We start from the raw sequence: 13,100 nt of genomic DNA on the forward strand, positions 1-13,100 counted from the left end.
GAGGGAAGAATGACAGCAGGGATAAAGGGAAAGAGAGGTGTGTGTGTATATAGAGGATTGGGTCACAGGAGACAGAGAAGGGGGAAAAGTGAAGGCTTCAATAGTAACTAACATAAATCCAGAATATTCACCAGGTAATATTAAACTGGATTTTTTTTTAAAGGGAAATGGGATTGTTCCTTACTGATCATGAGAAGGCTAGCAAGTGAATACAAGCCTGTCCCTGTCCTCGCCTTCATTAGTACCATCTGACAAAGATGAGATGTCAGTCAGTTTCTATTCATTCAAAAAGTTAATCAAAATAGAAATGGGTTCAAATGTAAATGAAACCCACAAACAATATTTAATTCAGGACATTCTCAATGTCAAAAACCTAGAAATGTTACTAAAAACTTTTAAAATAAAACCTGTTGATAGGATCATTAAATACATTAGCCTACATCATTACATTGAATCAAATATGTTACCTCTTGTGCTGGATCTCTGGTCATGCACGGAGTTCCCTGGACGAGGGGTGAGTGAGCGTCTCTACAGAAAGCTATTGTACACTGTGGCTGATATAAACACTGATATGAATGCAAATCACCTCACCACCCACGGCTACCAGACAGTAACACAAGCGATATACAGATAATACCGGAGCATGTTTGTGCCCTGCTTGGCACCTGGAGTTTGATGTTCATGGAAAGGAGTGATAAGACTGTCGGTGGTGCTATTGGACTGTTTTACAAGATTCAGAACACATTTAGTAAGTAGCCTTGCCCGAGGAGCAAATATTTTGTTTCTGTAGCATGAGGCAGTTTGATGGACCCGCTGGACAGGACTCTAGTCTATCGCATGGCCTTACCTTCAATCTAGCTCCTTAATGCGGAGTGCCAAGCAGAGACGCATCGGGTTCCATTTTTACACCCTTTGGTATGATTCAGCAAGGGATTGAACTCCCAACCTCGTGGTTAGAGTGTCCACCCTAAGGCCATTGAGTTGGTTTGAACAAAATGCCAGCGGTCAAACCTGGACATGGCTACAATATTTCATAACTTGGCATCATGTCTGCCTCCAACACATATTTGCACATGCACACACACTATAACTCATGAAAGACTGATGTCAATGCACCTCTTATCAGAATTAATTGCTGACTTTATAGTTGAACCATGCAAATTGCATGTTGACTTCCAAAGGATCAGGAGCCCTTTTCACAGACAGCACATTTCAAAAAACTATGAGCAGTACAGTACAAAAGTACACTGCATCATGGGATATGAAGTTCAACTCTCCTCACTACCTGTCAGTCTGGCTCTGAAGCCATAAAGGTCTGTTCTCTGGACTTCAGATTCACTTCCTCTGTGGCCACCAGAGAGTGCTGTTGATCAAACAAATACAGTTACCCATCACATTTCTCCCCCTTTCGGTCTCTTTTACCATTTAAAACTTGCAGTGATTTGCCGTCATTTATTCAGGCCTGCCTAACTGAGGATAAACACATGTTTCTCCTCCCAGAGAGCTCAAATAAATCAATTCCTATTAGTCTGGGCAGGAGAAGGAAAGGTCCCCTGACCCATATATTCCTGTTACAGCCTCTGCTCTGCTCTCCTCTGCTGATGGAATGGCATTCTATTGGCCTGAGAGATTACAACACTGTCCCAACACTGTCCCCTAAAGCAAGGATGGAAGGGCCACATCCCGCCTCATAAAAAAAAAGAAGAGAATCTGTTCTGTAAACGTTGGCTTGTTACACGAAAAGCCACACTAGTACGAAAAGGTCTACTATAAGAGAAACGAGCGGCTTTTTCTTCATTTTGATCACGCGCCGGACATGCATTTAAGGTCCACTTGATTGGCTCCACTTGATTGGCTCCACTTGAATGGCTCCACTTGATTGGCTCCACTTGAATGGCTCCACTTGATTGGCTCCACTTGAATGGCTCCACTTGATTGGCTCCACTTGATTGGCTCCACTTGAATGGCTCCACCTGATTGGCTCCACTTGATTGGCTCTACTTCATTGGCTTTTAGATTTGATCCATAGGTGTTTCTAGTACCATGCCCTGAACTTTGACTTGGAGAGAGGCAAGGTGAACGAAATTGGTGATCCAAACAGTTTTTGTAGGTAGGCTATAGCCCTATGTCTGAATTATAACAGGTATTCTTATGTTTGTGTTTGTAAATAGTATGTCTTCTTCAAATGCATCTTTCCTTTTCAATATTTGCAGACTCTTCAAGCAGTAGTTTATCTTTTTAACTGCTTTCTTATCAAACACTTCTCTCATGTAGTGCTATGTAAAAACATTTTAATTCAGTCCCAAAAGCTTTTTACCCGAAAGATGGTGGCCTTCAGCGGGCTCTGCCGAAGTCTCTCTCGCCTGGCGAAGAGAACTGCTCAGTACAAGTTTGGGAAACTGAACACCTACAACAATACCTGTCCACCAACTCAAATAAAGGTATGCCTAATTGTAGAAAGACTCAAACGACTCGTTGGAATTTTTGGAAATAAATTAGACAATTTTTCTTCCGGAAATATTTACTTTGAGTAGCCTATTGAATGTTTTTAAAGTATTTGACTGGATGTGCCTTTATCCACTGGCAATTATAGGGCTGGCTGGTGACAACGCTATCTCTAATGGGGTGGGAAGCGGAGTCACAGCTCTTGTGGTTGGATTCACAACCTGTTCTCATAATGCGCTGTTGGTGCTATATCCGGTAGCTATATTTGCTCAGGCAAGTTTTCACCTGAGTTAAGTCTCATAGCCTACACTGTCTAGTCTGAAATACAGTAGGACAGGAACACAAGCACACCACCCACATCAGAGTTTCTCAAGAGCCAAGACGAGAGCAGTTTTATCACTGTAACCCTGCTTCCCCTTTTGCGGCCCATTGCCACAGCAACTCTTCCCTTTTAGACAGGAAATGACAGGGAGTCCTGAATGAGGAGGATCTAAGTATGTCAGTGCAGGGTGGTTCACTTTGTTGTGACACCCTCAATGGGTGATCATCATTTTGGAATCCCACCGTTACTTCAGCCATGTCTAAGAACATAAAGACTCTGGGTGTTCCTGGTGTTGGTCACATGGTAAGTTGTCAGTTTCTCTGTAGACTTGGGTTGAATTCAGTGAGGTGTAATGTTACATACTTTTCAGATAGACATATATCATGTGAACAGACCTGCATCTCTGCCATGTACAGTAGGAGTCAACTCAACAAAATTCTATCTGTAATGTTCAAAAACTGCCCTATCTAGAGCTGGCCTCAAGTCAAGATTTGTTCTGGGTCACCTAAGGATCTATTGGCAAAGCGCATGCCCCACCCACCTCAGGATCTGTCTTTTTCAGCCATCTATTTCCTGTGTATGAGGGGTGCAAAATCCATTTGACACAAATCTCGTAGGATTGATTCCTTTTATTTTACTCCTGTAACTCTTTCATACTCTTGTTTGTGCCGATTTTGATTTTATTTTTTTCTCATAAGGTTTAGCCCCTTTTTTTCCCTTTCATTTTTGCCTAAAATGACATACCCAAGTTTAACTGCCTGTAGCTCAGGCCCTGAAGCAAGGATATGCATATTCTTGGTACCATTTGAAAGGAAACACTTTGAAGTTTATCGCAGTTAGATTAACAAGAATTTAAGCTTTCTGCCAATATCAGATATGTCTATGTCCTGGGAAATGTTCTTGTTACTTACAACCTCATGCTAATCGCGTTAGCTCAACCGTCCCGTGGAAGGGACACCGATCCCGACGACGTTACAGCTGTGAAAGTGTTTGTAATGACCTGTCTGTGTGTAATGCCTGAAATGGGATACATTGTCTTTCCGTTGAATCTTTAATAACGCTAAAGCTTTGACAGGGATTTAATGCATCGTCTAGACACCTACATCACAAAGATCCTTATTTTGATGGGTGTTCATTTTTTTTAATGCAATTGAAGTCATTTTATACAGTTGCAATGTTTACAAATGTGTTGAAATGAAAGCAACTTCTGAAAATGAACACAGATTAGTGATTTTGTCTGATCTCACAAATAATGTGAAGTATGTGTAATCTCGAGCTAAATTTATTTTAAAAAAGGGTATCCTGATATTATCACACTTGGTAAATTCTACAACAGATCGTGACAACAGTAATTAATGAGGACGTATAGACAGTGCAGGTAGGCCTAGGTGATTGGTGGTTGCAGCTCTGTTCCTCTAATTTATATAGGTAAATACACCCAGTGTAGTTATGCAAATGACGCACCATATATTAACAAAATACCTGATACAATAACAATGTATAAGTGTGTTAGCAAAAATAAAAGACTGACATTTGACAAATTGAAACCTTAATTCCCCCCAATTACTGAACTCCATCGGTCTGTGCCAGAAATGTTTTATGTGCTATAATTCAGTCAACATCTGGATTATAAACATTCTACAAGTTTGGAGTATCTTCATCCATTCCGCAGCTCTCGACTTTATTAGAATTGTTTTTAAAACGATTTAATAATTGCTAGTTCCATAGGAGGAGTTAGCACAAGCCTGTTGATGATCAGGCTTTATCCTGCTTTTAAAGGGTTTCCTGACATTTGTGCTCAGCTATCAATGGAGAAAAGGGCTATGCTTTAAACAGCTGTTTCTTTTTGAGTAATGCCTTTCAGACGAAGACCGGATGATAAATTGTGATTTTATTAATAACTATTAAGCTGCTGCCAAATAGACTGGGGTGTGATACCAAAGCTGCTACAAGACAATGTTGGCTGTTAGTGAAACCAACTAGGCATCTAAGTCACTGTCAAACAAAGTATACAGACATTGTTTACAGATTGCCCTCCTCAGCGATATCACATCCGATCTCTGGCATGTGGTGTTGTCCCTCTGCCTCTGTGGCGCAATCACTGATGACTGAGTCACATAACACTGGGTGTTGGGTGGTGATGTCAGGGAAGTGACTCATATCCTCAGGAGGCTGTTGAGACATCTTAAGTGAGTCCGGGTGGATACGAGGAGTGACCTGTGATTGGAGTGTCCACGCTCAAAGAAATGCATGCTTATGATGGTCTCATGGAAGGACTTGTCATAAGGACATCTTGTCATAATTTGCAGCATCATTGTCATCACTATTGTACACAACACAGTGAGTTCCAAGGATCTTGTCATTCATCAGAGACCGTATTTATAAAGCGTCTCAGAGTACGAGTGCTGATCTAGGACTAGTTAACTTCGTATCTTAATGAACAAGACATGGACAGAGGGGACCTGATCCTAGATCAGCACTCCTACTCGATGCTTTATGAACACCTCCCCAGAACCAGCACACTCCTAGTGGACTCATAAAGTTATGTTTGCTCATCTTAGCAGTTAGCATGCACCTTATGCATGAGGCTGTAGGATTGCTTAGGTCCATCTGGTGTGCTCTGAAATGTAGAATGTCTGCTTGTCTTTTGTTTGCATTCAGTACAGCATGCACATTCCTGTCCCGACTTCACCTTTCTTTGGGAAAGAACATGAAGTCTAAGCTTCACTGCACCTGAAAAACAAACATTCTCTGTCCTGAAAGCTGAATGAGAGCAGTACAGTGACACCCACTCTTCCTGTGTGAGCTGGGGCCTTGCCTGCTTGAGTGCTCTAACGTAGAGGAGAGCTGTCAGAACAAAGACATGCAGCTGTTTTTCTTCACTATCACTTCCTGATGCTGCGTTGGTGTGTTTTTCACTTCATTCACTGCCTGAGATTTCTCATTGTCAATGCCTGGTTGAGTGATTGTAATATTTTTGAATGGTATTCTGGTCTATAGCGTTGGTCTGTTTCTATTCCATGAAGTTGGTCTCCACTTCTACATTACTGACTTTAGATTTTAATGTCTGTGGAACTGTGTTTTGTATTGATGGATCATGTGATATTGTATTTGACTGAGACTCACACACTTTCCCCTTGTCTCTGCAGAGCCAGGCAGTGTCAGATGGCGGTAAGCTTGTGTGTGTTTGTGCCTGTCTGTCTCTGAGCTGTTTCTCAAATATGAGCATGCCTGTGCGGGAAGTAGTGTCAGTCTGCTACCCTGAGGCTTCGGGGTGTGTATGGTTTTTATTAGTGTGTGATTTCTCAGAGCTGAACATGTCTGGTCGTGGCTGTGGGGGCAGTTGTACCAGTCTGCCAGGGGCCCAAGGGGGAGATGCCCAGGCCAGCAGTGTCGTCAGCTGGGCTGTGTGCTTCGAGAAGCTATTGGAAGACCCCATGGGAGTATGCTACTTCAAGGTGAGCCACACACACTCACCTTCAGAAATCATTGCTATTAATTGAGAAGAATGATTGCTTTGTCGCCACTCAGCAAACGCAAACATGTTTTTCTCAGGGTAAAGCAACGGGAGGAGTCATACAGCAGGCCTTTAAAACATTTTTTTTTTAGGAGCACTAGAATTGGTTTTATTTGTTGATTGAGATTTGATTTTGATTATTTTAAAAAGCTAAAATGTTAGGCCTCTTGAGTGACGCAACGGTCTAAGGCACTGCAGTGTTTAAGGGGTAATTACAGACCCGAGTTCGTTCCCAGGCTGTCACAACCGACCAGGAGTCCCATAGGGTGGCAGACAATTGGCCCAGTGTCGTTCGGGTTAAGGGAGGGTTTGGCCGAGGGGGCTTTACTTGGCTCATCGCGCTCTAGCAACTCTTTGTGGTGGGCCGGGCACCTGCAGGCTGACTTCGATCATCAGTTAAATGGTGTTTCCTCTGACACATTGGTGCAGCTGGCTTCCGGGTAAAGCGGGTGGGTTTTAAGTGTGGTTTGGCGGGTCATGTTTTGGGGAACGCATGACTCAACTTTCACCTCTGAGCCCATTGGGGGAGTTGCAGCGATGAAACAAGTTCATCATTGGGGAGAGAAAGGGGTAAAAAAAATGTTAAAATACCTGCTAGCTGAGATCTACTGCTCAGATTTAAAAACAAATGCAAGCCTATTAAACAATAACCTATTTAAAACAGTTGTGTACTGAGGTTTGTGCAGTAGGCTATAGGCCCAAAGCATTATCCCTGCGTATTGGCAGGGCAATTCAAGCATAGCCAATGTTATTCTCAGACAATTAACAATTTTTAAACTTGAGGTTTATGATCACACTGGTAACAGATCACTTATATTATTTGCACCACAGCTGAGTAAGCATACATTGAAATTATTTTTATTTTACCGGACTGATGCCTGTATCTGATTGGCTAGCCGTAGACCTATAGACGCATTTGATTTACTCTCTGGGCCTGCGGGATATGGCAGCGGTACAGCGACGCCTGATCATAACTCACAAATACAATTCCAGGTTGTACAGCTAAATATTTTGGAGCATATGGGCATTTTTTAAATTGTATTTAGTGAATAGGTCATCTGACAAGATCTGATGGGAGCTGTATGGTAGGTCATCTGTTCATCAGGTCTATGTTGTCACGCAGGCCTTCCTGAGGTCAGAGGTGAGTGCGGAGAATATCCTGTTCTATCAGGCCTGCGAGAAGTTCCGGGAGATTCCACCCAGCCGGATGAAAGAGGTATGGGCTTATTCCTCTGTCTTCTCTTAATTGAATGGTAACAGTTGAATAGATGTGTTGAAGTAGGGACTGAGGAAGGAGAGTTGCATGTTTGTCTGTTTGGACCAGATTGTGGAGCTGGACTGATGTATGACTGGTAGACAATTAACAATTTTTAAACTTGAGGTTTATGATCACACTGGTAACAGATCACTTATTATTTGCACCACAGCTGAGTAAGCATTTCCCTATATAGTGCACTACTTTTGACCAGGGCCCTAAATGGGGAATAGGGTGTCACTTGGGACTCGTATTATTCCCATAGTTAAGTGAGGAGGCTCATGCCATCTTCCAGACGTACCTGTCTGACCACGCTCCCTACGCTGTGAACATCGACGACACGGCTCGCGTGGAGGAGAAGGACCTGCTGAAGCCTACAGCTGAAATGTTTGACAAGGCCCAGAAACAGGTCAGCTCTGCTGCCATCTGCCTGCCGCATACACAGCTCACACAGACCAGCTAGCTAGCGCATGTTATACGCTTGGAATTCAGTTCTGTTTGAAGGAGATCGATGTAGAGCAACTCAAACTCATGACCAACTAGTGTAATAGTGTGGAAAGTCCAGTGCCATGCCAGTAACTGGTGTCTGTCTGTTTGTCCCTCCCTCCCTGGGTCAGATTTTAAAGTTGATGAAGATGGACAGCTACAGGCGCTTCGTCCGCTCCCCTCTTTACCAGAAGTGTACCCTGGCCAGTGTGGAGGGCAGGCCACTACCCAGCATCCCCGCCGAACCTACCAGCACAGGATCATGGGAAAACATGGCCACCTTTAGCTGCTCCCTCAATGACCGCAAGAAGGTGGGATGGATGAACTTCAACAATGACTATGAAAGCAATGTTTTGACCGTTAATGAGGAACATTTCCATTATTTCATTTGGATGTGTGTAATCAGTATGGTTGTGTAATAGCTTGTAACCTGTGTTCAGCAGAAGGATAAGCAGCGGGAGAAGAGGGGATCGTGGGGAGGTAGGCTTCCCCTCAGACATAAACCTACAAATCTCTTGTCTAACTATCTGTGATATTCTCTAGTTTGTTTACCCTCTGTCTGTTTCTCTGTCCTCCCCCGTCACCCTCTCCCCTCTCAGTAGACGTGTCGTACACTAAGGTGAATGTGTCTCGTAAGGACTATCGGATGTCCAACAGCAGTGTAGAGGTAAATTCATCATACTTGGTCATCTGGGATGTGGGAGGAGATTAGTTAAACAAATATAGACATGGAAGATTAAGTATAACCATTCATTCTCAACCCTCCCTTCTCTCCTCGTACTCCCCTCTCCCTCACTCCTCACCCCCTCTCCTCCTACTACACCCCTCTCCTTCACTCTTCTCTCCTCCTGTTCCCCTCTCTCCATCACTACCTCTACTGCTCCCCTTTCTCCCTCACTTCTCTTGTCCAGAATGGTCGCTCTGGTCCCTCAGACCAGGGGCAGGGTGATGGTTGCGGTAGTGTGGAGGGAGGTTACTGCTGTGTCTACCTGCCTGATGGCAGTGCATCCCTGGCCCCCATATGGCCCGGCCTCCCCCTCAGAGAAATGCTGTCTGGCCTCTGTGAGAAGAGAGGCTTCCCCCTCAAAGACATCATTATCTACCTCTATGGCAAGGACAGGGTGAGCCAAAATGGGAATTGTCTTCCAGCCAGAGGTTTAAATGTTGTCAACAATGCTCACTTCACCTCAACATCCTAAATGACAGTTACCCATATGTCCTCCTATAGAAGCCCCTATCTCTGGAGCAGGACTGTTCAATACTGAGGGACCAGCAGGTCTCCCTGGAGCTGAGGGTGACGTTTGCGTGAGTCATCTGTCACTTCCTCTTTCTGTCTTACTGACCCGCAGTGTTTGTGTGTTTACTGTGTTTACTGTGTTTGACGTGTTTACTGTGTTTGACGTGTTTACTGTGTTGTGCTTGTGTGTTTACTGTGTTGATGTGTTTGTGTGTTTACTGTGTTGTTGTGCTTGTGTGTGTTTCAGGTTAGAGGTGGTGTTCACTGGTAAGACAGTGGGCATCATGGTGAAGTCCAGTAAGACTCTGCAGGATGCCCTGTCTGCGGTACTACAGAAACACCAACTCGCATCACACCAGGCCCGGGTCACCATGGTGGGTGTGTATGGACGTGTTTACCTGTACTTGTGGGGACGAAGTACCAATGAATAGTAAACAAACACATTTGACCAACTGGGTACATTTTGTTCATCCCCTTAAGGTCAAATGCTATTTCTAGGGGGTTTAGCGTTAAGGTATGGGTTAGGGAAAATATGATTTTGAGTGTGTGAGGTTTGTGTGAACATATCCCGTTTTGCAGAGTGGGAGTGACGTAAACATCCCTGTATTGCAGAGTGAGAGTGATGTGCCACTGAGCATGAGCACTAGTGTGTTCAAACTGGCCAATAAGAAGCTGCAGCTGGACAAAGGTGAATACATTACAGATTAGCACACACATGCTAACTAGTGCTTTGTCCCGATGGTGGACAGGACCAGGCTTTGTTCTGGTGTTGTGTATCCTAACTGGTGTTCCAGACCTTTTTAAACTCAGTAACCACAACTGCCTTCACTTTAGATAAGTGGTCACTCCCTGAGGACTAATCATTACTGTGAGTTACTTGGGTGTGTCTTTTTATGTTTGATTCTTCTATGTGACTCTCAGGTTTTCCCAGATATCAAACCCCATAATGTGTTCAGTAGCCTATCTATGACTTACTGCTGTGTTGTCTTTTCAGTTAGCAGTCCCAGGATCAGTGGCCAAACTCCAGTCACACAGGTGAGTCCTGCACTGTTGACAGCCAGGATGTTTGGGAGTCCAAAGCTTAAAGTAAAATGTGTGTGGTGTTCTAAACCCTTTTCAGGAGAGCGGTAGATCTCCAGTAGGCCCAGAGGTCCACGTGTCTCCCCAGGCAGACGGACCCGGAGCCAAGCCCAGGGTCAGGAAAAACCATGAGATGGAGGGTACGAGTCAGAACCATGGGGTCATGGCTTATTTACTGCACCTGTCTTGGACTAAACCCTATAGACTACCTAGTAGCTTTTAATAGGAATAAACCCTATAGACTACCTAGTAGCTCTAATGGGACTAAACCCTATAGACTACCTAGTAGCTGTAATGGGACTAAATGCCATAGACTACCTAGTACCTGTACTCTTAAGACTCACGTTAGCCCTAGTCTGAGACAAACTTAATGTATTTCTCTTTCTCCATGTCTCCTCCCTCCTGTCTCTCAGTGATGATAGAGCTGTTGTCCAGGGCCCAGGCCTGTAGGGTGGATGACCAGAGAGGCCTGCTGACCAAGGAACACCTGGAGCTGCCCCGGTTCCTCCTGAAACCCCCTGTCCACGACCAGGAGACTCAACAGGGGGAGGCTGGAGAGGTGACAGGGGGATGGAGCCCCCACAGACACTGAGGAGTCAGAGAACCATCCCACTCCCACCCCTGTTGGAGCAGCAGAGCCTGGAGTCTGTCACTCATCAGGTTCCAAGCTCACAGGAAACGTGTGTGGGGGGAGTTGGTGTTAAATTTTTAACAAACTGTATACATGAAGACCCCAACTATTAAGAGGGCAATAGTCTAGCACTTTTGCCTATGATTGTCTAAGCTCAGAGACATGTCTTATCATACCTTTTGTACAAAATGAAATGCCGAGTCTGTTATAGGTTCCAATTCCTCCCCTGAATTCAGTTATTTTGGAATCAAGGAATGACTTCATTCACGAGGGTCTTGCATCTCTAAGTTTAACTTTATATTTAACTAAGCACTTTGAGTACATGTTCTTTGTGATTTGAGATTTAACTGGTTTTATTTTAGCACTTCTCTTGTGAAAGTTTAATTATCTGGCATTTAATACTTTTGAGCACATCATTGTTTGCTGTGTTTGCACTTTGAATGCCAGGTCCTCTGTGATGGTCAATCCCTTGAATGCCAGGTCCTCTGTGATGGTCAATCCCTTGAATGCCAGGTCCTCTGTGATGGTCAATCCCTTGAATGCCAGGTCCTCTGTGATGGTCAATCCCTTGAATGCCAGGTCCTCTGTGATGGTCAATCCTTTGAATGCCAGGTCCTCTGTGATGGTCAATCCCTTGAATGCCAGGTCCTCTGTGATGGTCAATCCCTTGAATGCCAGGTCCTCTGTGATGGTCAATCCTTTGAATGCCAGGTCCTCTGATAACACAGACAGAAGGGTTGACCATCACAGAGTGCTATTCAGGGTCTAACTTCAGTATTAACTTATCTTTCCATGCATTACACATTAATAAATCAGGTATCATTGATCTATGTACCTCTAGCTGACTGGTTACACATGTCTGTCAGTGTAATGTCTCAAGGACAGACTACGAGCATCCAACGTAATTACACACTATTTTAGTTCTCTGATCTGAGTGACGTCATCTGAATTTCACATGCCACTTGGGCTGCGATTGGTTGGTCACCTGTCTAGGAGCCAATCGCAGCTTGGCTTCATCTCCATAAACTTGTTGCTTGACGGTGCCCCTCTAAAGCCACTTCCCTTGTGTCTCTGGACGGGAATAGTGTAAAATAGATTTGAAAGCATTAGTTATTACACAATTCATTTTTGTTCAGTCAAAGAAAGACAATCCTTCAGTACGAGAAATGTAAAAGTTAATGGAGTAGTGTCTTCACCTTTTTATATTACACACACCGGACTGATCAGAGGATGCACATCTAGTGCGGGTGTGTATGCATCCATACGTGCCTAGTGTGCCAGCGGGACTATGAATGGACAGCGACGGGTGTGACTGTCAGAGGAAGCAGTACACAAGTGATCGCCCCACCAGCACTTATCTGAGAGGAAAAGGGAAGAAATAAGGAGAGGTTAGTATTCCCCCCCCCATGGTTTGCAATCTGTCATTTTTCCTCTGGCGATTTCTGGACGTGTTCAGTCATCTGTGCTCTACGTGTACTCATCCTCTGTCTGTTTTATCTCGCTCTCGGTTGATGCTTAGCTGTAATTGACGCTGTCAGCTATCAAGGCAATTTGGTCTAATCTCATGCAGACCCATATGTAATATCCAGGTAGTGCCAAAAGAAACAGGCAGGGGACAAGGTAAGTGTGGTGTGTGAGCGCTTTGTCATTTGAAAACGGTGTTCACAGTACTTCAAATGTGTTCCAAATTTGACGTAATATACATTATCCCGGTCTATGTATGTGTAGAATATAAATCAGGTTGTGTGGCATAATTGTCCTAAATCTTCTGAACTCAATCCTTTTAATTTAATGGGTGCTGAGATACTCATTGTTCCGGCAGGCATTAGGCTATGCATTGGAATGCATGGCTTGTGTAAAACTAGACCCATCCATTAGACAGTAAGTGCTTGTAGAAACAGTTGGTGAGTTAATGGTTATAGGCTCAACAGTGGCAGGACGTGTGCTTGGCCAGTGGGGGATGGAGACTGTTCTATGGTAACACTGAAATGAGGGCGATTGGGGCGACCTAAGGAACTGATTTCAGGATCAGGTGAGCCGTTTATGGCTGAGCTGTGACTCCATGCCAGGGAGAGTGAGGCAGTATTGTTAACTGTTTCAGGATCCGTAGAAAGGGTGTATATAACT

The 13,100-nt window shown here is 44.2% G+C and overlaps 1 protein-coding gene across 2 annotated transcripts; it reads left to right on the forward strand.

Annotated features, from left to right (window-relative positions):
• The first annotated feature begins 2,975 nt into the window (after window positions 1–2,975).
• LOC120062041 (regulator of G-protein signaling 14-like) lies at window positions 2,976–11,963 on the forward strand. Of its 2 annotated transcripts, none has more exons than XM_039011845.1 (15): window positions 2,976–3,070; window positions 5,917–5,938; window positions 6,077–6,225; window positions 7,408–7,500; window positions 7,805–7,948; window positions 8,157–8,336; window positions 8,466–8,505; window positions 8,625–8,692; window positions 8,937–9,146; window positions 9,254–9,330; window positions 9,510–9,636; window positions 9,875–9,950; window positions 10,257–10,297; window positions 10,383–10,482; window positions 10,756–11,963. In XM_039011845.1, the coding sequence occupies exons 1-15, from the start codon at window positions 3,023–3,025 to the stop codon at window positions 10,932–10,934; spliced, it is 1,554 nt and encodes a 517-aa protein (XP_038867773.1). In that variant the 5' UTR covers window positions 2,976–3,022; the 3' UTR covers window positions 10,935–11,963. The 2 variants fall into 2 exon arrangements, with proteins under 2 accessions (XP_038867773.1, XP_038867774.1); XM_039011846.1 differs by having other exon boundaries at window positions 8,469–8,505.
• The last annotated feature ends 1,137 nt before the right edge of the window (window positions 11,964–13,100 follow it).

The sequence above is a fragment of the Salvelinus namaycush genome, chromosome 17 (genome assembly GCF_016432855.1).
Source record: "Salvelinus namaycush isolate Seneca chromosome 17, SaNama_1.0, whole genome shotgun sequence".
NCBI classification, from domain to species: Eukaryota; Metazoa; Chordata; class Actinopteri; order Salmoniformes; family Salmonidae; genus Salvelinus; species Salvelinus namaycush.